At 41.4% G+C, this 23,289-nt stretch overlaps 1 protein-coding gene across 8 annotated transcripts in view; it reads right to left on the bottom strand.

The window, feature by feature from the left end:
* MMS19 (MMS19 homolog, cytosolic iron-sulfur assembly component) overlaps positions 1-23,289 on the bottom strand; it is a 34,750-nt gene that overhangs the window by 3,254 nt on the left and 8,207 nt on the right. For 4 of the 8 annotated variants that reach the window (XM_072805794.1, XM_072805790.1, XM_072805793.1 and 1 more), the window contains 21 exons: positions 17,927-17,975; positions 15,512-15,612; positions 14,660-14,745; positions 13,770-13,844; positions 13,314-13,383; positions 12,810-12,938; positions 12,658-12,719; positions 7,096-7,182; positions 6,563-6,637; positions 6,079-6,156; positions 5,408-5,546; positions 5,005-5,159; positions 4,674-4,752; positions 4,261-4,386; positions 3,567-3,648; positions 3,164-3,264; positions 2,913-3,059; positions 1,838-1,993; positions 893-992; positions 250-352; positions 39-107 (listed from right to left, as the gene is read on the bottom strand). In XM_072805794.1, coding sequence (XP_072661895.1) covers positions 39-107; positions 250-352; positions 893-992; positions 1,838-1,993; positions 2,913-3,059; positions 3,164-3,264; positions 3,567-3,648; positions 4,261-4,386; positions 4,674-4,752; positions 5,005-5,159; positions 5,408-5,546; positions 6,079-6,156; positions 6,563-6,637; positions 7,096-7,182; positions 12,658-12,719; positions 12,810-12,938; positions 13,314-13,332 — 1,707 coding nt within the window. In that variant the 5' untranslated portion in view covers positions 13,333-13,383; positions 13,770-13,844; positions 14,660-14,745; positions 15,512-15,612; positions 17,927-17,975. The remainder of the gene's footprint in view (positions 1-38; positions 108-249; positions 353-892; positions 993-1,837; positions 1,994-2,912; positions 3,060-3,163; positions 3,265-3,566; positions 3,649-4,260; positions 4,387-4,673; positions 4,753-5,004; positions 5,160-5,407; positions 5,547-6,078; positions 6,157-6,562; positions 6,638-7,095; positions 7,183-12,657; positions 12,720-12,809; positions 12,939-13,313; positions 13,384-13,769; positions 13,845-14,659; positions 14,746-15,511; positions 15,613-17,926; positions 17,976-23,289) is intronic. The other 4 variants (XM_072805795.1, XM_072805796.1, XM_072805791.1 and 1 more) reach the window with 3 other exon arrangements.

Below are 23,289 nucleotides of genomic sequence, written 5' to 3'. Positions count from 1 at the left end.
GTCAGGGTTAAACCAGGGTACTTCCCAAATGTACGCACATTTCGAGGTAAGGAGCAGACAAAGGCCATAAGCAGTGCAACAAGCCGCCTCTGTCCTGAGGAGCCATCCTATAAAGGAAGAAGAGCTCTAGTAAGCCTGTCCTGCCAGAAATAGGCTTGTCTGCACCCCAAACCCATTACAGATTAGCCCTCAAAACTTGAAGGAAAGAAGTTCCAAGATTCTCTCCCTTCTAGTCCATCAGACCCTTACCTGGAATGGCTGGAATCTGCAAGGGAAGCTGTTTTCAGGCAGAAAGGAGATGTTGCCATCCAAGAAAAGGGGTACAATGCAGGCGACACTCTGGGCAGCTAAACTGGGGGGTAGAGGACTACATATCACCAAGGAGCCAGGGTTCTGAAATACCCTGGGTTCACATTAGAGTCACTGAGTCAATGGGCCAGAACACGATCATTCACACAGTCGGCAGGTATTAATTCAACATATATTATGTGCCAAGAACCATCCCATTTTAGGCCCTAGTGATTTAGCAGTGAACCAAATTAAATCTGTTCTGGAGTTTACAATCCAGTCAGAGAACTCAAACGTATGCTTCAAAATGCTCCACAGAAAAAAAACAAAACAAAACAAAACAAAACAAAAAACAAAAAAACAAAAAAAACCCCAAAATGCTCCACAGGTGGTTCTTCTGCACATTATTCCCCCATAGCTCTCCCACCCCCACAGTCCATGTTGCTAAAATAGCCCTTTCCTCTTACTTTGCCAGCAAAACAACTCCCTCCACATTTGATTCTGGGTAAAAGGACAGCTCAGAAGACAGCTCAGAAACCTGCTGTTTCTTCCCAAGATTCTATCCTCCTGCCTAGGATCAAGCCACAACAATGATTATACTCACTCAGGGCTCAAATGGGTAGTGGCAGTGCCAATGACAGATACCATGGCAGCCAAGACCTCATCTTCCAACAGTACTTTTTTCAGAACTGAGTGTTCTTTCTCTGAAAAATCAAAACATACACACACACACACACAGAATCACCAGGCCATGGCTATAGTTCAGATGATTAGGTCCTGTCATCATCAGGATTCCAGTTAAAATGGCAGTTTTTAACCTGTCCTCTAGTAGTGCTGTAGCCTTGAGCACCAGGACAGCATCAGAAGCAGGAGTGCTTAACATGGGCCACAAAGAGCTCTTGAGAACTTTGTGCAGTCCTTAGACTGGGCAGCATGGAAAATAAAGCTAGCTGTTATTAACTTCTTGATTTCAGCAATAGTTTTTTCCAAAACTTGAAAATAATATGGATGTATTGTCATGGGTCCTTTTATCACAGCAGCTACATACATGGAGCGACCATATGTATATATTATGTACTATGTTCCCAGGCACCACACATTTTTATTTCTTACTAACTGCCCTGTGATGTAGATCTCACTCTTTGTCTTCCTCTTATAATTGAGGGAACAGAGGCATAAAAAGGCTAAATATCTTCAATTATGTTAACAAGCGGTGGAGTTGAACATGAAACCCAACCAGGTCAGCTTAACTCCAGAGCCTAATTCTAAAACTAGGCTAATTACATAGCAATTATACAGAAAAAAAGGTGTGCATCCTTCTGACTGTTGCTAACACAAGTAGATTTTGATTCCTGTCACTGGTCAGGTTGGCACCCTGTGCTTAAAGTGCAAAATCTCACTCTGGGGACAAAGGATTCAAAAGAAGCCTCAACTGGTATAAAATAGAATACCAGAGATAGCCTCAGGGTGACAGTGCTGTTCAATATTAGTGGAAGGCTGAGGTCCAGAGGTGGGATAGCTAGAGAAGGTGTGGGGTGCAGAAACTCACCTGGCATGGAAGCCTGCACAGCTAAGGCAAACAGGCAAGGTACAGCTGTCTGATGGAAATACCAGCAGCTCTCAGGGTCCTGCTGGCATTTTTCTGCCACCTGCTGGAGGCTTTGACAGACGGCAATAACTTCACTGGTTCCTGCAACCATATTCCCTGTGTGGTGAGAAAGTATTCTCAGCAAAGTTTTCTTAAAAGCATTTCCAGATATTTCAGATACAGAATATGGGAAGAATAATCAAAGATAAGTGACTAAAGAGTCCATGAGTGTCTTATAAAGAGCCAAATTTTATTCTCTTGGTGATTCTTTTTCACCTACTCAGATTTTGGAGCAAAATTTCCGACTCTGTGGCAACTCTGCAATACAAGCACTCATATATTTTCTCCTTTAGTTTTCATAAGCACCAGAGAAGTATCATTTCCCCCATTTCATAGAGGATGTGGAGGCTAAATAAAACTACCAATGGTTTTCCACGGTCACAGTAAGTGCAAAGTCAGGAGTCAAACCCTGGCCATACTCCAAGTTCAGTGCTCTTTCTACTATGTAACAGCTGCTAGAACACCCATTGGATCTACCACAAAGGGCTCTGGGCAGTGCAAAGCCAGCTTAGGAAATTAGGGCCCATGATAAGCGTGCATAGGTTCACAGTAGCAATAGCTGCTGTCACTTATGCCTTGGAGCAGACATGTGTATGAGTTAGGTGGAGATCTTATTCAAGTTCTGATCAATAGGGCCTGAGATTCTGCACTTCTAACAAGTTCCTAGACAGTGCCCACGTTGCTGGTTGATGGAACATGTTTTGAGTAGCATGGCCCTACAGCGGTGCTTTTCAATTCTGACTTCACACTGAAATCACCTGGGTACTCAACAATTCCTATTGTTCAAACCCCATCCCTCCTCAAGGACTGACTTAGTTGAACTGAGTGAGGCCCAGATATTGACATTTTTTAAAGGTTCCCATGTGACTCTTATGTATAGCCACCAATGGAACCACTGCCAAAGAGGCCTCAACTCCAAACCTGCCTATGATTCCCCATTTGGCCCAGCTCCTTGATGATTATTCCTAGTAATAACCTTTGTTCATCTGGCAGAGATGCTGCAGCAGCAGAGGCAGGGTCTCCTTGACAATACTGGGATGTGTTGATACAGCTGACAAGGCTTGCAAACAGCGTAGATGCCGGGAGCATTTTGTGGGCTCATCTCTAGCCAAATCTAACTCCCCTGAAAGGAAACCAGGAAACATGATTTCATTGTGTGATGGCACACATAAAGGCCCCCAAGTGTCCCTGGGAAGGGGTAAGCCACAGAAGATCAGAGACACATACCTCTGCACAGCTCCTCAGCAAGCTTGGGCACCAGGTGGCGGCTGAAGGCTACAGGGTAGAGAGTGGACAGGGCTCCTGATGCTTCCAGTGCTGCCACCCTGCTGGGGCACAGGGCAGATAAGCAGCAGCTGAGCTTTGGCCCATAGTTCTCTTGCATAGGCCTGCCATTAGGCAAATTCAGGGGTGTGGGCTCCCAAGCCTGCCTTGCTGAAGAGCAGGACTCAAGTACCTACACCACTAAGTTGGACAGAGCTTCTTAATGCCCTTACAAGAGAGAAGTCTGACATCTCCAATTAGTTAGTAGCCAGAGCCAAACAGTGCCCACCTCCCCTAGGGACAGTCAAGGGTTGGAAGCACAGAGCCCTGGAACAGCTTGTTCTCTCTCACTGCTTTTGATTCTTACCAACTCTGGGAGTCCTCCTCCATGAAGCTCAGCCTGTACAAGTGACCCACTGCCAGCTCCAAGTCCCCAGAAGACAAGAGATCTGTGTTACAAGAAAATACAAACCTCATCTTTTTTCCTCTGTAGCCACCATAGCTCTTCCAAAAGTCGTATTAGAAATCCCAAATTGCAGGGTGCCTGGGTGGCTCAGTCAATTAAGCTGCTGACTTCAGGTCATGATCTTGGGGTCCTGGGATCCAGCCCCACCCCATGTTGTTGGGCTCCACACTCAGGCGGGAGTCTGCTTGTCCCTTTGCCCCACCCCCTCTGGGCATATCTCTTTCTCAAATAAATGAAATCTTAAAAAAAGAAATCCCAAATCATCCAGAATTTCATTGAGAACCAAGGGATTAAGGTTGCTGTTCACTTAAGACGGAAAACTGCAAGGAAGGGGGGCACCTAGGTGGCTCAGTGGCTGACTGTCTGCCTTTGGCTCAGGTCATGATCCCGGGGTCCGGGGATCAAGTCTCACATCAGGCTCCCCACAGGGAGCCCGCTTCTCCCTCTGTCTATATCTCTGCCTCTCTCTGTGTGTCTCTCATGAATGAATAAATACAATCTTTAAAAAAACAAACAAACAAACAAACAAAACAAAAGAAAGACAATCACAAGGAAGGGACCAATACCCCCTCTTTTCTCTTTCCCTTAAGTGTACCTGGCTGGGCACCCAAGACTGTGAGTGTACGGATGCCAACAAGCTGAAGCTGGGTGCTGGTGTCTGTCAGAGCCATGAACATCAGTGAGCACAGCTGGTCCTTGAAGCCATTCAGCGGCTTTTCATCTAGGGACAAACAGAGTCCAGGTTAGAGGAAAGCCCTGACTCAGCAGTGATGCAAAGACAACTGGGGGCAAGATTCAAAGAGCTTAATCCATTGGGTGTCCAGGAGGTACACTGGGAAAAAAATAAACAGGCCTCATCTGGTAAGTGTTCTCTTGTGCTACAACCTCTGAACAACAGGACCAATGTTGTTCTAGAGTACTTCTCTGTAGCATTCTTTGCCTGCCATCTTTCATTGGAACACAGTGCTCAGCAGCCCCCAGGACACCACATGTGGAAAGTAACCTCACCCTTGTCTTCATAGCTCCATTTCTGGTGCAGCTTCAAAAAACCCAGGATCATTTCAAGGATTGTCCGTCGCTGGTTGCTCTGTAATGTTTTAAGGAGTATTGAAGTCAAAGAATATTTTAAAGGATTTCAGTCCTGACTTCTCTGGAAGCAGGGAGAATTATCCTTTTATGTAAGAGTGTCAGGAAACGAGTGAACATGGGAACCAGCAGCAGCTGATGGGAGCAAAACTCAAGATCTACTATATGGGACAAGCTCAATGCTTAGTTCTCTCTCTGTGAAAGAGATCCCAGCAAGAGGTTCCACCATTTCCTCAGAAGATTGTTTTCTTACCTGACTGTGCTTGTGGAACTGTTCCAGCAGTAAAGGCAACACGTTGCTGGTGATGTGGTCACAGGCCCGAGCAGATGCACCTGCAGCTGCCTGCAACAATTTGGCACTAGGCCACACCAGTTTCATGTCCGGTTCACATAGATGGTGCCTGCAGTCTAGAAAGGCAGCACATCACAGATCTGAGGAGTAAGCTGAATGGTGTCTGATTCCCCTGTGGTCCACAGAAGTTGGAGACCGAGACATAGGACAGTTTGCTAGCAGTTACCACTCAAAGTGTTTTCAATTCAAAGTAAGGCCCCAGCACCCAAATCACTGAATATGAAGGGCTACTTATAAAAGCTCATTGGCCTTAAGGAACTTCTGTTGTGCTCAACCCCCTTTCTGGCTGCCATGGCCCCATTACCCTGTAGAATGCTGCTAAGGAAGGAGTCAAGGAGGTCCTCAGCATCAGCCCTCAGCACAGAGCGAGACAAACACGCAGTCAGAGAGTGGAGGGCTGCCAGGCCATCAGCCTCCACCCGCTCACTTGCCGTCTGGAACACCTGTCAGGGAGGGATCCCATGGCTACTGAGGTGAGCCTGCACCAGGTGAGAGCTCATCCTCCCACTGCCAATCTCCTTTGGGAAGTTAAGCACAGCAATGGAAATTAATCCCCAAGGTGGAGTTTCTTCTCAACTGATAGATTCTCACACCAAGTCCTTAGTCCCACTAGTGTACTAGATACATGGTACTTTTTGAGAAACAGGATCTCAACTTGGAGCAGTGGCTGTTGGGATCCCCATTCCTAAGTCTCTTCCTTCCCCCAACACACACTTATTAAGTATGATGCCAGAGGCACCATGACCTATGCTCCTTATCATAAGGGCAGGAAGTCGGCACTACACAAAAGTGATTGTGTGCCATTATCAAACACCCTATGTAGGAACTCTCTCCCTTGTCATTCAACTAGAAGTATGCCCCCTTATGGTTTGCTGAATAACCTGGGCAACAGGGAAAAGGACAAGGTGTATATATTTCTTCTCATGCCTGACAAATGGGAGTTAACAGTAGTGAGTTTATTTAATTAACGCTCACCTCTCTGCGGATAGAAGCCCAAAGGCTGGGGAGGAAGTCCTTTAGTTCCTTCTGTCCGTACACAGCACAACAAGCATTCTGCCAAGGAAAGCACAGGTGTCAGCTATCTACACAGCCAGACTTCTGAAGACATGCAGGCATATCAGCATAATGGCATTTCAAGGAGCATGGCTGTCAGGAGAAGAATCAGCAGGATTCCACAAGAGTTCTATCCAGGTTACAGGACAATGGGAGCTTGTCCTGACTGATGGAAAATAAGCATAAAGAGGAGCCCTGGTCAGCCTTTCCTCAGTTGCCACTCAGTGACTATAGGACCAGACAATATGTAGCTGGGGAGGTGGAGGTGGGGGGACTTTGGTCAACATATAGGCCCAAATACTAGGGATCCCTCTCATGAGGGCCCTGACTCTCTGAATCTATATTCCTTTAGTACCCATCAACTGTCTAAAGGCAGTTGGACCCTAGAGAAAGAAAAATCACTCACCAGAGTCTGCAGAGAATCAAGCTTGGCACTCAGAATCTCAGAATCCACTTTCTCAATCAGCAGGGGCAGCAGGAACTATTCAAAAAAGGAAGAACTGAAGCCTGAGAAGGGTAGTGTCATAGCCACACCAAGGCACCAAGGTCAACTACATCCTTATTACTACCAGGCCCCAAGGGTAGTAGCTACATCAAAGAGCTACAAAGAACTGAGACAGGAGCTGTGACTGTAAACCAATCTTCCTGCCAAACTGTTGCCAGACTCCCAGTTAACATGAAAAATGGGCTAGTTGGCAACACTGCAGGATTTTAAAAGATAGCACCATATAGGGACTGGATTATTATTTTAAACAAAGAGATGGTAAAGGTTTCTACTTTCTATTCTGAAGATATTTGCCACATATGCCTAAAGACACTTGAAGGATGGCATACCCAAAAAATGTATTCTGGATCTTTCTTTTTCCCCATTCTCTTACTGCTCTTTCTTCAGACACTTCTTTGGGCAGAGGCTACATACCTAACCTTGGCTAGACCTACCTCAGCAAATCGCGGTGTGGAAGCTAGCACAGCTCGAAGACTCAGGATGAGATCTTCTCTCTGGATGCCATGGGGATCATTAGGTGGCTGGAAAAGGGAAAAGTGCCAAGGATTTGCAAAACTCTTCAGATCACCCTTGGATACAGCAATTACTCCAACAGTCCTTCAAAATAGGGTGATATTTACACCCAATCTGACAGAATAGTGTGACAGGAAGCCCCAGCAGGAAGACATGCTTACTCTTACATGTTCCTTGGGAATTTGTGTCTGTTGGGCATTTATTTTCTATCTGATCTATCATCTTGCGACCCAAGAGATAAGCACCCTAACTTTCTGGTAAGCTACTTTCTTCTGTCTATATATATTATGACTATACGTTAATAGACAGTTTTCTCTTTAAAAAATATATATACTCTTAAAACTGTCATTGTTCTAAACATAAGATTTATGATTTTTTTTCCCCACTTAATACATTGGGTACATTTTTCTGTGGTATTGTTATTCTTTCACAACATTAGGTATAGTGGCTAACACTATTTCATTATATAGTTGAGTCATAATTTATTTAAATAATTCCCCTTTGATGGACATTTCCATTTTTTTACCCTTATAAAAAAATTCCGGCAATATAAAAAGCATCAATGTTTTCTGTGTCAAAAAGCCAGATTGAAAACACATCAGATTTTCCTTTTCCTCTTTAGAAACAACACTAAAAATACAGCAAAGGGATTTTCTTTTAAGACATAAAGCTAGAGGCACCTGTCTGGCTCAGTTGGTAGAGCATGTGACTCTTGATCTTGGGGTTGTGATTGCAAGGCTCCACTGGGTGTAGAGCTTACTTAAGAAAAATTAAAATAAATTAAAAATTAAAAAGAAAAGACATAAAGCTAAAGGTTGAAGAAAATAGGTTAAGAGGTGCTAGCAATAAAATTTTAGAAGCTGAATAGGCAGATGGACAAGAAAATGATTCAAAAGGGCCACCAAAACAACAGAATCCTCGGTAGGCTTGGGAAAAGCTGAGTAACTACCCATATACACTGTAGTCCTCAAAGAGCTTTGCAACTGGCAGTACCAGGTGCCTTTGGAATTGGGAATGGGATTAGAGAAGCAATCTGACCACCCAGATTGCTTCCCAGCTCCTCCATTTCTCCAGCAAAATCTGGAGGTTTAATTTTCTGGGGAGGTAAGACAGACATCTCTAATCTGAGAGATATAGGTACAGTAGAGTGCCTGGGGAAATAGAGTCTCTGATCCAAGAGCAAAGATAAAGGAATCCTAAGGATGATGGTGAAGGAACATTCAATATCTCTGCATGAGGAATAGGAAGCAACCAGTTAAGACTGTACATATGGCCAAGGGTTTCTACATTTTTTTCTTTTAATTCTAGTATAGTTTAGAGTATTAAGATAGTTTCAGGCATATAATATAGTGATTCTATATATATTCAGTGATTCTATATATTACTCAGTGCTTATCAAGATACTTTCAATCCCCTAATTTTTACATTCTTAAATGGCTGGGGATTCAAAAAAAAAAAAAAAAATGGCTGGGGAAAAACATCAAAGGAATATATTGTGACACATGAAAATTATATGAAATTTAAATTTCCATCCCTATAAGAGGTACCTGGGTGGCTCAGGTAGTTAAGCATCTGCCTTTAGCTCAGGTCATGATCCCAGGGTCCTGGGATTGAGCCCTGCATCACATTGGGCTCCTTGCTTAATGGGGAGCCTGCTTTTCCCTCTCCTCGCTTGTGCTATCTTGGTCACTATTTCTGTCTCTCACAAATAAATAAAATCTTTAAAAATAAATAAATAAAAATATAAAAATAAAAAATAAATTTCCATGCCTATAAAGTTTTATTGCAGTACAGACACTACCACATTTCAGTGTCTACAGCTATTTTTGTGTCTGCAAAGCCTAAAATAGTCACTATCTGGCCCTTTACAGAAAAAGTCTGCTCACCCCTACTCTAGAGTGACATGTATGCATAGTGAAAACCAAAGGAACCGTCACTTACACTGATGTGATCCACCATGACGATGGCATATGGCCAAAAGGGATTGACAGGACCATAAAGAATATTTTTGATACAAGTTGTTACGCTAAAGCCAGGTGTCTCTTATTTTAATTGAGAATTATTTTTAATTCTGCTTCCCATATAGGCTACAGTATAGAATAACATACAGAAATCTGCTCAAGCTACCTGGCTAGCTCAGGTAGAGCATGCGACTCTTGAACTTGGGGTAGTGAGCTCAAGCCCCACATTGGGCATAGAGCTTCCTTGCAAAAACAAAACAAAAAATTGCTCGAATAAGAGAAATTCTCCTATCATTATCTATAATTTTTTTTTTTTTTGTCAAGAATATCTGAGAAAATGGATAAGCAGTTGGGAGTGGTGATGATCTCTAATAGGAAAATGATCTCGGGATCCCTGGGTGGCGCAGCGGTTTAGCGCCTGCCTTTGGCCCAGGGCGCGATCCTGGAGACCCAGAATCGAATCCCACGTCGGGCTCCCAGTGCATGGAGCCTGCTTCTCCCTCTGCCTGTGTCTCTGTATCTCTCTCTCTCTCTGTGACTATCATAAATAAATAAAAATTTAAAAAATAAAATAAAAAATATTTATAAAATATTAAAAAAAAAAAAAAGAAAAAAAGAAAATGATCTCTGCAGTTGGCAGCAAAAGGGTATGAAAAGGCTTCAGGGACAACTGGGTGGCTGAGCGGTTGAGCATCTGCTTTCAGCTCATAGGATTCGGGATTGAGTCCCTCACTGGGCTCCCTGCGGGGGGCCTGCTTCTTCCTCTGCCTATGTCTCTACCTCTCTCTCTCTCTCTGTGTGTCTCTCATGAATAAATTAAAAAAGAATTGTTGAATCATGTTCACTCTATTACCTTTCAAAAATGCACTCCTTCCTGCCCTAAAATTATAAATGCATATATTCTAGCAGCTTCACTTTTAGGAATTTGTCTTACTGTTATACACATACATACGTGAAATGATACATGTTTACTAGGATATGTAAGTTGCAGCATTACCTCTAACAACAAAAGATTAGCAACAACCTTCATCCTAAAGAGGACTAGTGAAATTAATTAGTTATTTCCATTGAAAGGAATACTACACAGCCATAAAGAATAAAGAGCTAACTTATATACTGTATGGAGTACTCTCCAAGATATACTAAGTGAAAAAGGCCAAATACAAGAAAAGTATATGCAGGGGTAGGGAAGCATTTACTTATAAATGGTTAAAAAAGTTCTATAATAAAAGACAACCTACAGAATGGGAAAAGGTATTTGCAAATGACCTATCAGATAAAGGGCTAGCATCCAAGATCTTTATATAAAGACCTTATCAAACTCAACACCCAAGAAACAATCCAGTCATGAAATGGGCAGAAGACATGAACAGACATTTCTCCAAAAAAGACCTACACATAGCCAATGCACAATAGCACATGAAAAAATGCTCCACATCACTTGCCATCAGGGAAATGCAAATCCAAACCATAATGAGACACCACCTTACACCAGTGAGAATGGGTAAAATTAGTAAGACAGGATATAACAAATATTGGCGAGGATGTGGAGAAAGGGGAACTCTCTTGCACTATTGGTGGGAATGCAAACTGGTACAGCCACTCTGGAAAACAGTATGGAGGTTCCTCAAGAAGTTAAAAATAGAGCTGCTACCCTATGACCCAGTAATTGCACTACTGGGTATTTACCCCAAAGATACAGTGTAGTAAAACCATGGGACACCTGCACCCCAATGTTTATAGCAGCAATGTTTACAATAGCCAAATTGTGGAAGGAGCCACAATGTCCTTTAATACATAAATGGATAAAGATGTGGTATGTATATATACAATAGAATATAACTCAGCCATCAGAAAAGACGAATTCCTACCATTTGCTTTGACATGGATGGCACTGGAGGGTATTAAGCTGAGTGAAATAAGTCAATCAGAGAAAGACAATCATCATATGGTTTCACTTATATATGGAATATAAGAAATAGTGAAAGGGACTATTAGGGAAAGGAGGGAAACTGAGTGGAGAAAAATTAGAGAGGAAGACAAACCATGAGACTCCTAACTCTGGGAAACAAAGGGTTACAGAAGGGGAAGCGGATGAGGGGATGAGGTAACTAGGTGATGGGCAATAAGGAGGGCACTTAATGGGATGAGCACTGGGTGTTATACTATACGTTAGCAAAATGAATTTAAATCAAATATTTTTAAAATTTTAAAGAAAGAAAAAAGACAAAGTTCTGTAAGATACAGATAATTTTTTTTAAAGATTTATTTATTTAATTATTCATGATAGACAGAGAGAGAGAGAGAGAGAGAGAGAGAGAGGCGCAGAGACACAGGAGGAGGGAGAAGCAGGCTCCATGCTGGGAGCCGGACGTGGGACTCGATCCCAGGACTCAGGACCGCGCCTCGGGCCAAAGGCAGGCGCCAAACTGCTGAGCCACCCAGGGATCCCCAGATACAGACATAATTAATAAAACTAGCTGACAACAAAGAAAGAAATGATGGTAGATAGGACTTTCACCTTTTTACACCTTTTAGATTTTGGATCATGTGAATGTATTATTTTTTCAAAACAAACAAAAAATAAACCAAAAACAGAGAAACCTGATGGCCTAACAAAGAGCTCTTATGATTTCAAAGGAATAAGCTCTTCTGAGTCAGAAATAGTGATGACGATTACAAAAGAGATGAAAAGAATTTTAGGAGAGCATAGCCCCAAGGACCATGATGTCTATGGAATACGCTGGTAAGCAATTCCCTATAGCAAAGATGGCTGTGTAACTTTAAAGACAGTGAGAATCAATACTCAAGATGTTATTTGGTCTGCTGTGATAGAACTCTTCTCATTTCTTTGAAACCACTAATGCTTATAGTACACACACCTTCGCATACCCATACAGTGGTGAGATTCTGAGTTTTTGGAAGTAGAAGGGATATCAAGATGTAGAGTGGGAGGAAGGTCCAAGGGGGTAAGAGCACGCTGTATACATCGCCCTCAACTGTCTTCTTTGTTTTGTCAATTTGTTTTTTTTTGCCTGAGATCACCCCTCAGACTCCAGGATTATATTCGATCACTTCTTAGAAACCAACTGAAATCCCATCTTATCTGTGAAGTCAGTTCCTAATTACTCTAGCTCTGATTACTCTAGCTCACACTGAACTGGGTCTTCTCTGAACGACTATAACACAACTTGTTTTGGTCCATAATCTTATATTGTTACTTAAATGTTTCAGAGTTCAAGGGCAGGAACCATATTTTACAATCCTGTAGCTCTCACCACTAAGTACATCGTTAAGGAGCTTAAGGAACCCCCACATGCCCACTGAATTGAATACTTTCTCTGAAGCAAATGTGTCTCCATTTCCCAGTTTACTAAAGTATAAGTTCAGGAGGGCAAGGATTATCCCGTTTGTTCATTGTTGTCCCTTCAGTGCCTAGAACTGGACCGGATTCACAGGAGGCACTCAAGGAATATTCGAATCAATCAGTGAACGAATGAATGAATAAAAGGGGCTACTTACAGGGGTAAAATCAATAGGAAAGTAACACGACGTCACTTCAAACAACTCCTCCACAAAGGGTCCTAAGGTACCAGAGAAACAATGAGGTCAACTTCTAATTTTCATTCATCTGACAAGCCTTAACCAGCTAATTCAAGGCTATAAGGACGTACCCAGGCTATAGTCCCTGGAGATGAGGTCATGGACGATGCGGAAAGCCACCAGGAGATTTCGGGGATCCTTTTCCCCATCCATCACCTGGATGAAGCCAAAGGTGAAGTCAGCTCCAAGGCCCTTCAGCTCTGGGGAGAAGAGAATAGGTCACTACCCTCCCTTGAGATAGAAAGCTGGGCTTTTTTTGGCTTCTGTTCTCCCTCTACTATTGCTACCCTACCTTTGGTGCCTCCCAGAGCAGATCTTTTTTTGTTTTCCTATTCCAAGAGAATACACAGTGAAGAAAAGATGTACAAAAATATGTAACTGTTAGAGGTAGGAATTTAAAATATCAGCCCAAACTGCCATTCCTTTACTTGGTAGTGAGTGGACACCTCAATTTTCCTTCATTCTTTTCAGAGTATTGGGTCTCCTATATGACTTACAGGCTAAACATGAGTCTTGGTAATGAGGGAAAAGGATGTATTTGCTTTTCAGAATTGCCAAAGAGCCCTGCCTCTTACCTTCCTCACGGGTTCGCATGAAGTTGGTAATGATACTGTAGACTGTGTGTCGGTCCACCTGAGGCAGGGACTTGGGGTGGGAGAGACCAGAACTAAGTAAAGAAAGTACTCAAAGAATATCTAAGCTGAGAAAACTACTTCTTGCTTCACAATCTCTAGGTAGACAGTGCTCTTTATACTAGTATAAGATGAATCTAAGAAGAAATGCAGAGAAAGCTGTTACAGCCAATAACCAATACCTGTCTGCTTTACTTTGTTCAGGTATGAGAGGACACAGAACAGATATAATGGCCTGCCTCCTTCTCCTTATACAGGAGCAAAGACTAGCAGGTAAACATGGTCAAAGACCTGAAAAAGTTCAGAACTTAGAAGGCAGTATTTTTTTTGCCATCTAATCCTAGTCATATATGTCAGGGCTGGGAGACAGAGAATACAAAAGTGACTGTCATCACTCACCTGGACATGGACCTCCTGGAAGATGGCTTTAAGTACAGAGACGGCCAGTCCTGGAGGCAGGGCCACACACAGGCTCTGGGGGAGAAGAGGAGATGTGTGAGCATGGAGGGTTTTCTAGCCTTGAAGACACAATCCCAAAAGAGGCTTAATTAGCTACAGTGGGAATCACAACATCCAGGTTCAGAAAGAAGTGCTAACAGTGAGAACATGGTCCCTTTTCTCAAGCTGATTACTTCTCTGCAGGTCCTTCCACTTTGGTTCTGAGTTCCAGTCCTGCCAAAATATTTTTTACTCTCTAGACTAAAAACAGAAGTGGTTAGCTGACACTGGTTTATTTTATTTATTTATTTATTTTTATTTTTAATTTTTATTTATTTATGATAGAGAGAGAGAGAGAGAGAGAGAGAGACGGAGACATAGGCAGAGAGAGAAGCAGGCTCCATGCACCAGGAGCCCGATATGGGATTCGATCCTAGGTCTCCAGGATTGCGCCCTGGGCCAAAGGCAGGCGCTAAACCGCTGCGCCACCCAGGGATCCCAGCTGACACTGGTTTAGTCCCACATTTGGGCATCTGCTCCTCAGCACTTGGGAGTCTTTTTTGTTGTTGTTGGTTTTTTTTAAAGATTTTACTTATTTATTAGAAACAGAGAGAGAGAGAGAGAGGCAGAGACACAGGCAGAGGGAGAAGAAGGCTCCATTCCGGGAGCCTGACGTGGGACTCGATCCCAGGTCTCCAGGATCACGCCCTGGGCTGAAGGTGGCGCTAAACCGCTAAGAAACTGGGGCTGCCCAGCACTTGGGGAGTCTGATCCCCAAAGGATAAGGACAGAATTCACTGGAAAGGGGCTCCCACAAACACAGTACGTAATGAAAAAGAAGGAGAACTTACAAGCGCCCTCAAACCTTGCAGGACAGATGGGATCACAAGATGATGGTCCTTCAGCCGGTTCTCATAAAATAGGATCAGGTGTACCACTGTACAAACCAGAAATACAGCCATTATTTTACACAGGCTTCTTCCCAGAATCTATAAAGGCTATTCCTGTTTGGATTTCACTACGAATTTTCTCCTTCACTAAGAGATATGCCCCATGCTCTCCCATTTGAGGGTGCCTTGATCAGTTAGGAAAAGAGGTGAGCATCTTTTATTATCTATTATCACACAGGTCCACAGTTGAACCCACTTTTACCCCAGAACTTCCCTTGTATAGAACTGGATTTGGCAAACTTTCTCAAAGAGCTGGATAGGAAATATCTTAGGCTTGCAAGACAAAGTATTTGTCACAACGACTCACCTCTGCTCAACTCGGCTGCTCTAACATAAAAGCAGCATAAACAAGAGATAAATCAACGGGTGTGGCTATAGGCTAAAAAAACTTTATTAAAATAGATTGTAGTTTGCCAGTTATGCCATAGAAGGTAAGTAAGCTGTTGGCTTTTTAAGTCAGAACTTCAAAGTGACTTTTCCACATCTATGAAGTACTGCTTTGTCTATTTTACAGAGAGGGAAAGATAACTGAAAAAAATGTCTAAGGCTGCATTTGAAATCCCAGTGTCTTCAGTCTTGATTCTTATCATCTCTGCCACATATACCAGTGAGGAATGAAGATGTTGCATTAGTAGTTCACAGATTCCTTATGTCCTTCCTTCTTTCCTCCCTCCCTGTAAAATTGGCTTGAATAGACAAAGGAGGCTTTGGCCCAACAATCCAGGAAGACACTCCTACTAGTGATGCCAGTACCTTCCTTCTCCAGGAGCAAGGACTGACACTGGAGTAGCACCTGTGACAGAAGCTGGATTCCTCGTGCCCGAGTTCGGGGTTCTGGATTCTCTAGAGAGGACCTGGGAGAAAGTAGGATAGAGAGAGCCTGACATAACCCTGTTCAAACTTTTTTTTTTGTTTTTTTTTTTTTAAAGATTTTATTTTAGAGGCAGAGAGACAGCATGTGAGTGGGGGGAGGAGCACAAGGAGAAGAAGAAGAGAATCTCAAGCTAACTCCCTGCTAAGCATGGAGCCTGACATTTCATAACCCTGAGATCATGACCTGAGCTGAAATCAAGAGTCAGACATTCAACTGACAGAGCCATCCAGGCGCCCCATATATTTCTTTTTTTAAGTAGGCTCCATGCCCAGTGTGGAGCCCAATGCAAGGCTTGAACTCATGACCTTGAGATCAAGACCTGAAATGAAATCAAGAGTTGGATGCTCAACTGACTGAGCCACTGAGGCACTCCGCCAGACTTTGAAGGAATAAGCATTTTGAAATTAGTCACACTCACCCCCTGGGCATGGAAGCCAGCTCAGGAAGGTGTTCCGTGGGTACTTAGCATTACAGATAATAGTAAAGCCAAAGCCTAAAGAGCCAATCCTCAGATTGACCTGGTATTATTCATTAGAGGCTCATCTGTCACCACAGCTAACAGAAGTGTCCATCTATAGGTACTGACTGGTCATTGGGCTTACTCTTACACGACAGCCACATTCCTCTGAAGCATAGCTTAGCAGCTTACCCACAGGGCTCAAGAGATGATGGGCAGCTGCAACTTCTACCAAAACAGGAGAATAAATATATTACAGGCAAGGAAAAAATGCTGAGAGCAACCAAGGTCTTAAGGGGGAAAAATCTTTATAACTGGGAGTTTTACAAAGTAAGATGGTCAGAATAAAGGTTTTGACTGTTTATGATTGCTGAATGGGAAAACTTGCACTGAAGCAATAAGGTGACTTATCTTCAAAATAGCTCTTACAGAGATTACATGTAAACATATGATTAGCAATCTAAGCAAGTAAATGTATGAAGTAGATTTCTGAAGGAGAGCTAATCAGGACATTTGACTGAAATTTCAAGGATAAGGGTATCTGTAACTCAGGATAAAAGGGCAAAAATAAAATCACTCTTGATAAGGTCCCTAGAATAGGATCTTGTAGAAAAGACTCCGTTCAGAAGTGGAAAACTATGCATTTAGAAATGGGCCAAAGCACACAAATGCTCATAGCAGCAATGTTCAGAATACTCCAAATTTGAAATAACCCATAACCACCACCTAATGAATGGCTGAACAAAATATGGTATATTCATATAATAGATTATTCTTCAGCAAGAAATGAAGTACTGACAGAGCTACAACAGGGATAAACTTTGAAAACATTATGCTAAATCAAAGTAGCCAGTCACAAAGGTTACATGTTATATGATTCCATTTATATGAAATTTACCAAATTGGCAAATCCTCAGGGGTAGAAAGCAAATTAGTGGTTGCTGGGGGCTGAGAAGGGGAGGGAACAGTGACTGATAATGGGCGTGGGGTTTCTTTTTGAGGTAATGAAAATGTTTGAAAATCGATTGAAGTAAAGGTTGCACAAATCTGAATATGCAAAAAATGATGAACTTTATGATATGAGTTATATACATCACATATAAAAACTGATATGAGTTTTATATATGAATTAAATATATATATAAAACTGTTACTTTTTAAAAAACGGACCAAGGCCCCATGTGTAGAAAGGCCAAATGGTTTCTTAGGTGGGAGAGATGCATAATAGTGACCTACATTCTATCCCACCCTCTCAATTTTCTAATTTTCTGCTTCAGAAAACTGTGACAGTTAACAACTTTTGCAAGTAAGATTTGTCAATTTAGACAGTCTACTAAGAATAAAATAGGAGAAAAGCAGGCATCAGACTATAAGCACATATTTCCTTTGGTGCTTGGATATCTGGTTTTAATACTGATTTTCCAGCTGTTTCCCCATGCCTTTTCCTATAGTGAGGAAGGATCTGGTGCATGGTCAGCCTCCTGGGAATTCCCCAGGCAGAGCTCATGAGCAGGTCTGAGTCAGAGCCAGGATAAGCAGCAGAGGAGAAATCCCAGCTCTAAATAACAGTTGATGGCTCTCAACCATCCATCTCACCCCACACCTATGGGCTGATCCAGGCACTTCCAAAACTTCCTTAGGAACGTTAGGTGGCACGAAACTTTTTTCAGGACAAACACTGGCTTAGACCAAGGTACTGATGTGGAAGGGGGTTGTTGGGCTATAGTAAGAGAAATTCAGGACCAGTTAGCTCTAGGAAAGCAGCAGTGTACAAAATAACCTTTTCAGCGTGCACAAGCAAGACTGGAGGAGGGCACTCTATAACAGAGGCTCTTACCCAAGGGCTTCCACCACTTGTAACACTGTATAGCTCCCAGATTTCACATCTAGATGAAACAAAAGAAAAAAATATGAAAAAACAAAACCCAGTCCCAGGGTTCAAAGGCTCTAATTACCAATGTTTCCGCCTACTCTGGGGTTTGTACCTTGGGGCCTACTATGCTTGCCAAGCACCCCTTCTATATGAGAAGTAGTACTGTAACAGTTGCAAAAATGCAACTTTAACTATAGAACTTGAAAAGGAAATAAACATATCATTTGTAGATAATATAACTATACTTTGAAAATCCAAGAGAAATAATTGAAGAAATACTACAGATAAAATAATTCATTAGGGGGGCTAGGTACAAAATTAATATTATGAAATTAAGAACCTTCATATACACCTATGTATGCACAATGCCCTGTAAAATAATATAAAGGAAAAAAGATGCTATTTATGATAGCAAAGAGAAAGAGAGAGAGAGAGGTACCTGGATATAAATAAACATAACAAAAAGTGTGATCTGAATAGTGAAAATTTTAGAGCACCAAAGAGGATTCACACAAAAAAATACGAATAGAAAGGCATGTCACATTTGTGAAAGACTCAACATGACATACCTTCTAAAATAATTTTAAGATAATTTCTGTAAAAATACCAATAGAAGTTTTATTTTGGGGGGGAACTAGATAAGCTTATTGTAAAGTTGAAGTGCAAAATATAACAATAATTAACAAATTCTGAAAAAGAGTAATAGGAGCAGGAAGGAAGGTGGACCCTCCAGATATTAAAAAATTGTTATAATGTCACAATAACTAACCTACTGTGTACATTTGACTACACTTGAAGATTTCTAGAATAAAAAAACAAAAAACAACTGGTGTGAGCTCATATTTAAACTGAGAAATCCATGGCACAAAAATAGAAAGTCCACAAAGAGACACAAATGCATGAAATATTATTTTTTTTCCTATTTCAATTCTCTTCAATCCTATTTCAATTAACGGGAAAAACAGACTATTCAATAAATGATGTTACAATGATTGGGTAAATATTTGGAAAAAAAATCTTGGCTTTGAATCTTTCATCAAAGTAAACTTCTCAGATTAAAGAAAGACATGAGAGGGGTACCTGGGTGGCTCAGTTAGTTAAGCGTCTGCCTTAGGCTCAAGTCATGATCCGAGAATGCGGGGCAGAGCCCCGCATGGGGCTCCCTGCTCAGCGGAAAGCCTCCTTTCCCTCTCTCTCTGCTTTGCCTCTCCCACTGCTTGTGCTCTCTCGTCTCTCTCTCTCAAATAAATAAATAAAATCTTAAAAAAAAAAAAAGACATGAGAAAATACCTAAGTATTACATAAAATTCAAAAGCCATAAAAAGACAAGATTGGTTAAAATCAGCTACATTTAGAAAGTGGATTTTCTGCAGGGCAAAAACAAAAATACATCATAAGACAAACTCAGAAAATATATTTGCAATTCTTATAACAAAGGGCTTTTTTTTGCCAACATATAAAAAGTTCCTACAAATCAATGAGAAAAAAGATCAACAAGAATATGAATGGAGGGCAGCCCCGGTGGCGCAGCGGTTTGGCGCCGCCTGCAGCCTGGGTGTGATCCTGGAGACCCGGGATCGAGTCCCGCCGGGCTTCCTGCGTGGAGCCTGCTTCTTCTCCCTCCACCTGTGTGTGTCTCTGCCTCTCTCTTTGCTCTCTCTGAATGAATAAATAAATCTTAAAAAAAAAAAAGGATAAATAATATGTGGTATTACATATACAATGACATATTACTCAGCCATTAAAAAAGAGATCTTGCATTTACAATGACGTGAATGGAACTAAGGGAGTATTATGCTAAGCGAAATAAGTCCATCAGAGAAAGACAATTATCATACGATTTCACTCATTTGTGCAATTTATTTTTTTTTTTATTTTTATTTATTTATGATAGTCACATCACACACACACACAGAGAGAGAGAGAGAGAGAGGCAGAGACACAGGCAGAGGGAGAAGCAGGCTCCATGCACCGGGAGCCCGATGTGGGATTCGATCCCGGGTCTCTAGGATCGCGCCCTGGGCCAAAGGCAGGCGCCAAACCGCTGCGCCACCCAGGGATCCCTCATTTGTGCAATTTAAAAAACAAAACAGAGGGGCCTAGAGGGAGGGAGGGAAAAACAAAACAAGATGAAATCAGAGAGAGATAAACCATAGACTCTTAATCATAGGAAACAAACTGAGGGCTGCTGGAGGGGAGAGGAGTGGGAGGATGGGGTAACTGAGTGATGGGCATTAAGGAGGGCACATGATGTAATGAGCACTGGGTGTTATATACAACTGATGAATCACTGAGCTCCACCTCTGAAACTAATAACACTATATATATGTTAATTAACTGAATTTAAATAAAATTAAACTAAAAAAAAATCAACGAAGAATTTAAAAATGGACATAACCAAAAAAAATGAACATTCTACAGAAGATACTCACCCATATTCACAATAGAAATGCAAATTAAACTATATAAAAACTTTGTTTTTAAAATACTGGACTGGCAAAAACTAAAAAAAAACTTTCTAATACACCTATGTTTGGTGATGGTATGCAGAAATAGGTACTCTTATACATTTCAGGTAGAGTATAGATCAGTACAACCTGACAGTATCTTTTTTTTTTTTTTAATTTTTATTTGTTTATGAAAGTCACAGAGAGAGAGAGAGGCAGAGACACAGGCAGAGGGAGAAGCAGGCTCCATGCACCGGGAGCCCCACGTGGGATTTGATCCCAGGTCTCCAGGACCGCGCCCTGGGCCAAAGGCAGGCGCCAAACCGCTGCGCCACCCAGGGATCCCTATCTTTTTTTTTTTTTAACCTGACAGTATCTTTAATAAAAATTACAAATGTACATATGCTTTAATTCAGAGAATCTTAAAATTTATCCTATTACTTGTAAGAGTGCAAAATAATGCATGTACAAGGTCATTTGTTATTTTTTTTAAGATTTTTTATTTATTCATGAGACACACAGAGAGAGACGCAGAGATATAGGCAGAAGGAGAAGCTAGCTCCCTGTGGGGAGCCAGATGTGGGACTCAATCCCAGGACCCCATGATCACACCCTGAGCTGAAGGCAGACGCTCAACTGCTGAGCCACCCAGGCATCCCTCATTAGAATTATTTATAACAGCAACTGACTGCAAACAACAAATGGCCATCAATAAGAAATCAGTTAAATTACAGTATATCCATACAATGGAATTTCTGCAGCCACTTAGAAAAAAAGTACAAAAGACTGAATGTGTGTGTGTATATACACATACAGATAATGGGATAAGATCTAAAAGCAGGATGATGTACATAAATAGTACATATACTACTAGTGCAAAGCATTGTTTTTAATGGGAGGGAGGGTTATTTCTATTTGCATTTATTTACTTAGAAGATAAAAGGAACTATATTGGTTGTCTCCAAGGAGGGACACTGGATAGCTAGGGGGCTGAGAGTTAGGCTTCTTAAAAAACAGGTATTTGGGGCAGCCCCGGTGGCCCAGCAGTTTAGCGCCGCCTGCAGCCCAGGGCATGATCCTGGAGACCCTGGATGGAGTCCCACATCGGGCTCTCTGTATGGAGCCTGCTTTTCCCTCTGCCTATGTCTCTGCCTCTCTCTCTCTCTGTGTGTCTCTATGAATAACTAAATAAAATCTTTAAAAACAAACAAACAAACAAACAAACAAAAACAACAGGTATTTTATTTTGGAAGAATTTTAGAGATTAGCACTGGTATATTACTATTAAATTCTTGGCTGTATTTAGATTTTACCAGCTTTTCCACTAATATCATTTTTATGTTCTAGGATCCAATTAAGGATACCACATTGCAATTAGCCATCATGAATCCTTAGTCTCCAGTCTGTCAAAGTTTCTGTCTTCCTAGTTCTTTATGACCTTTGATATCCTAAAGAAGTATTTTATACAATGTCCCTCAATTTGAGTTTGTTGGATGTTCTCCTCATGTTTAGACTGGCGTCATGGTTTTCGAGAAGAATAGCACAGAGGTAAAGTGCCCTTCTCGTCTTATCATATCATACTAGGGGTACAATGTATCAACAGGACTTACCTATTATTGGTGATTGTAAATCTGATCACTTGGTAAGGCAATGTCAGCCAGGTCTCCATACTATATAGTACTATTTTTCCTTTCTCATTATCTCTTTGGAAAGATGTCACCGAGCCCCACTTACACTCAAAGGAGAGACAAAAGTTAAGCTCCACTTCCTAAAAAGAGGAATCTCTATATACCTACCTATATTATGTGGAATTATCCTGTAAGGAAGATTCATTTTTTCTCCACCTTTAATTATTTAGTCATTTGTTTTATATCAGCATAGACCCATGTATATTTATTTTACATTTCAGGTTATAATCCAATACTAGGTTATTTTGCTGTTCAAATTGTTCTATCTTTGGCCATGGGGAGGTTTTTTAGGTTAGCTCTTATGTCTCTTTGACTTGTCCAGGGAGCTTTTTAAGATTGGCTCCTGTGTCTCTTTGACTTGCCCATCCTTTTATTTATTTATTTTTATAAAGTTTTTTTGAAACAGAGCTAGCCCATTATTGTTTGTTCTTTTTAAGTAATCTCTGCACCTAGTGTGGGGCTTGAATTCATGACCCCAAGATCAAGAGTTTCATATTCTTTGAAACTGGGCCAGCCAGGCATCCCATCATTTTATTTTTTAAGTACTTTCTTAACCTTTTAGCACTACAAAATACTATAGGCTCATCCTGTAATTTCTTTGTCCCAGGTGTAGAATCAGCTTTTTCTCCAAGAAGCCTTGATTCCTTTTACTGGGGGATGGTATTACAAACCAAGATCTGAGTATAGCTGTGATTGCTGCTAATGGGGTACCACTGCTCCTAGACCCTCCTTAGCAGAGAGAGCTGGGAAATATATGTATTAACCTATGTTTACATACATATCTTTCATTATTTTTCTATCCATGTATATTAAACTACACATAGGATCATATTAAAGTCTCCTGCTCTAATCCAGTACCACAGGGTCCATTCTAGCCTCCCTCCTTGCTTTTCTTTATTTGTAATTTGTTTCTTTGACAGAAATGTGGTTCCTATTATCTACCATTTGTTAGTTTTTCAACCTTACTATAGCTGTAAATTACTTTCAAAACTGTCAACTCCTACGAGAAAAAAACTTTCTCGTTTTTTTGCACTCGAAATGCACTCGAAAAAGGAGTGCATTTGTCTTTAGCCTTATAGTTTCCAGACAAAATACTATTTTAGCAAGTCACTTAGATCAGCTCTTCTCCTCCTTTAGTGAGGATACATGACATACTAGTAATACAGTAGATTTATTTAAAAGTCTGCATTCC

This window comes from Canis lupus, chromosome 29, assembly GCF_048164855.1.
Source record: "Canis lupus baileyi chromosome 29, mCanLup2.hap1, whole genome shotgun sequence".
In the NCBI taxonomy this organism is placed as follows: domain Eukaryota; kingdom Metazoa; phylum Chordata; class Mammalia; order Carnivora; family Canidae; genus Canis; species Canis lupus.
The sequence above is the reverse complement of the archived record's forward strand: the minus strand, read 5'-3'. Positions and strand labels throughout refer to the sequence as shown.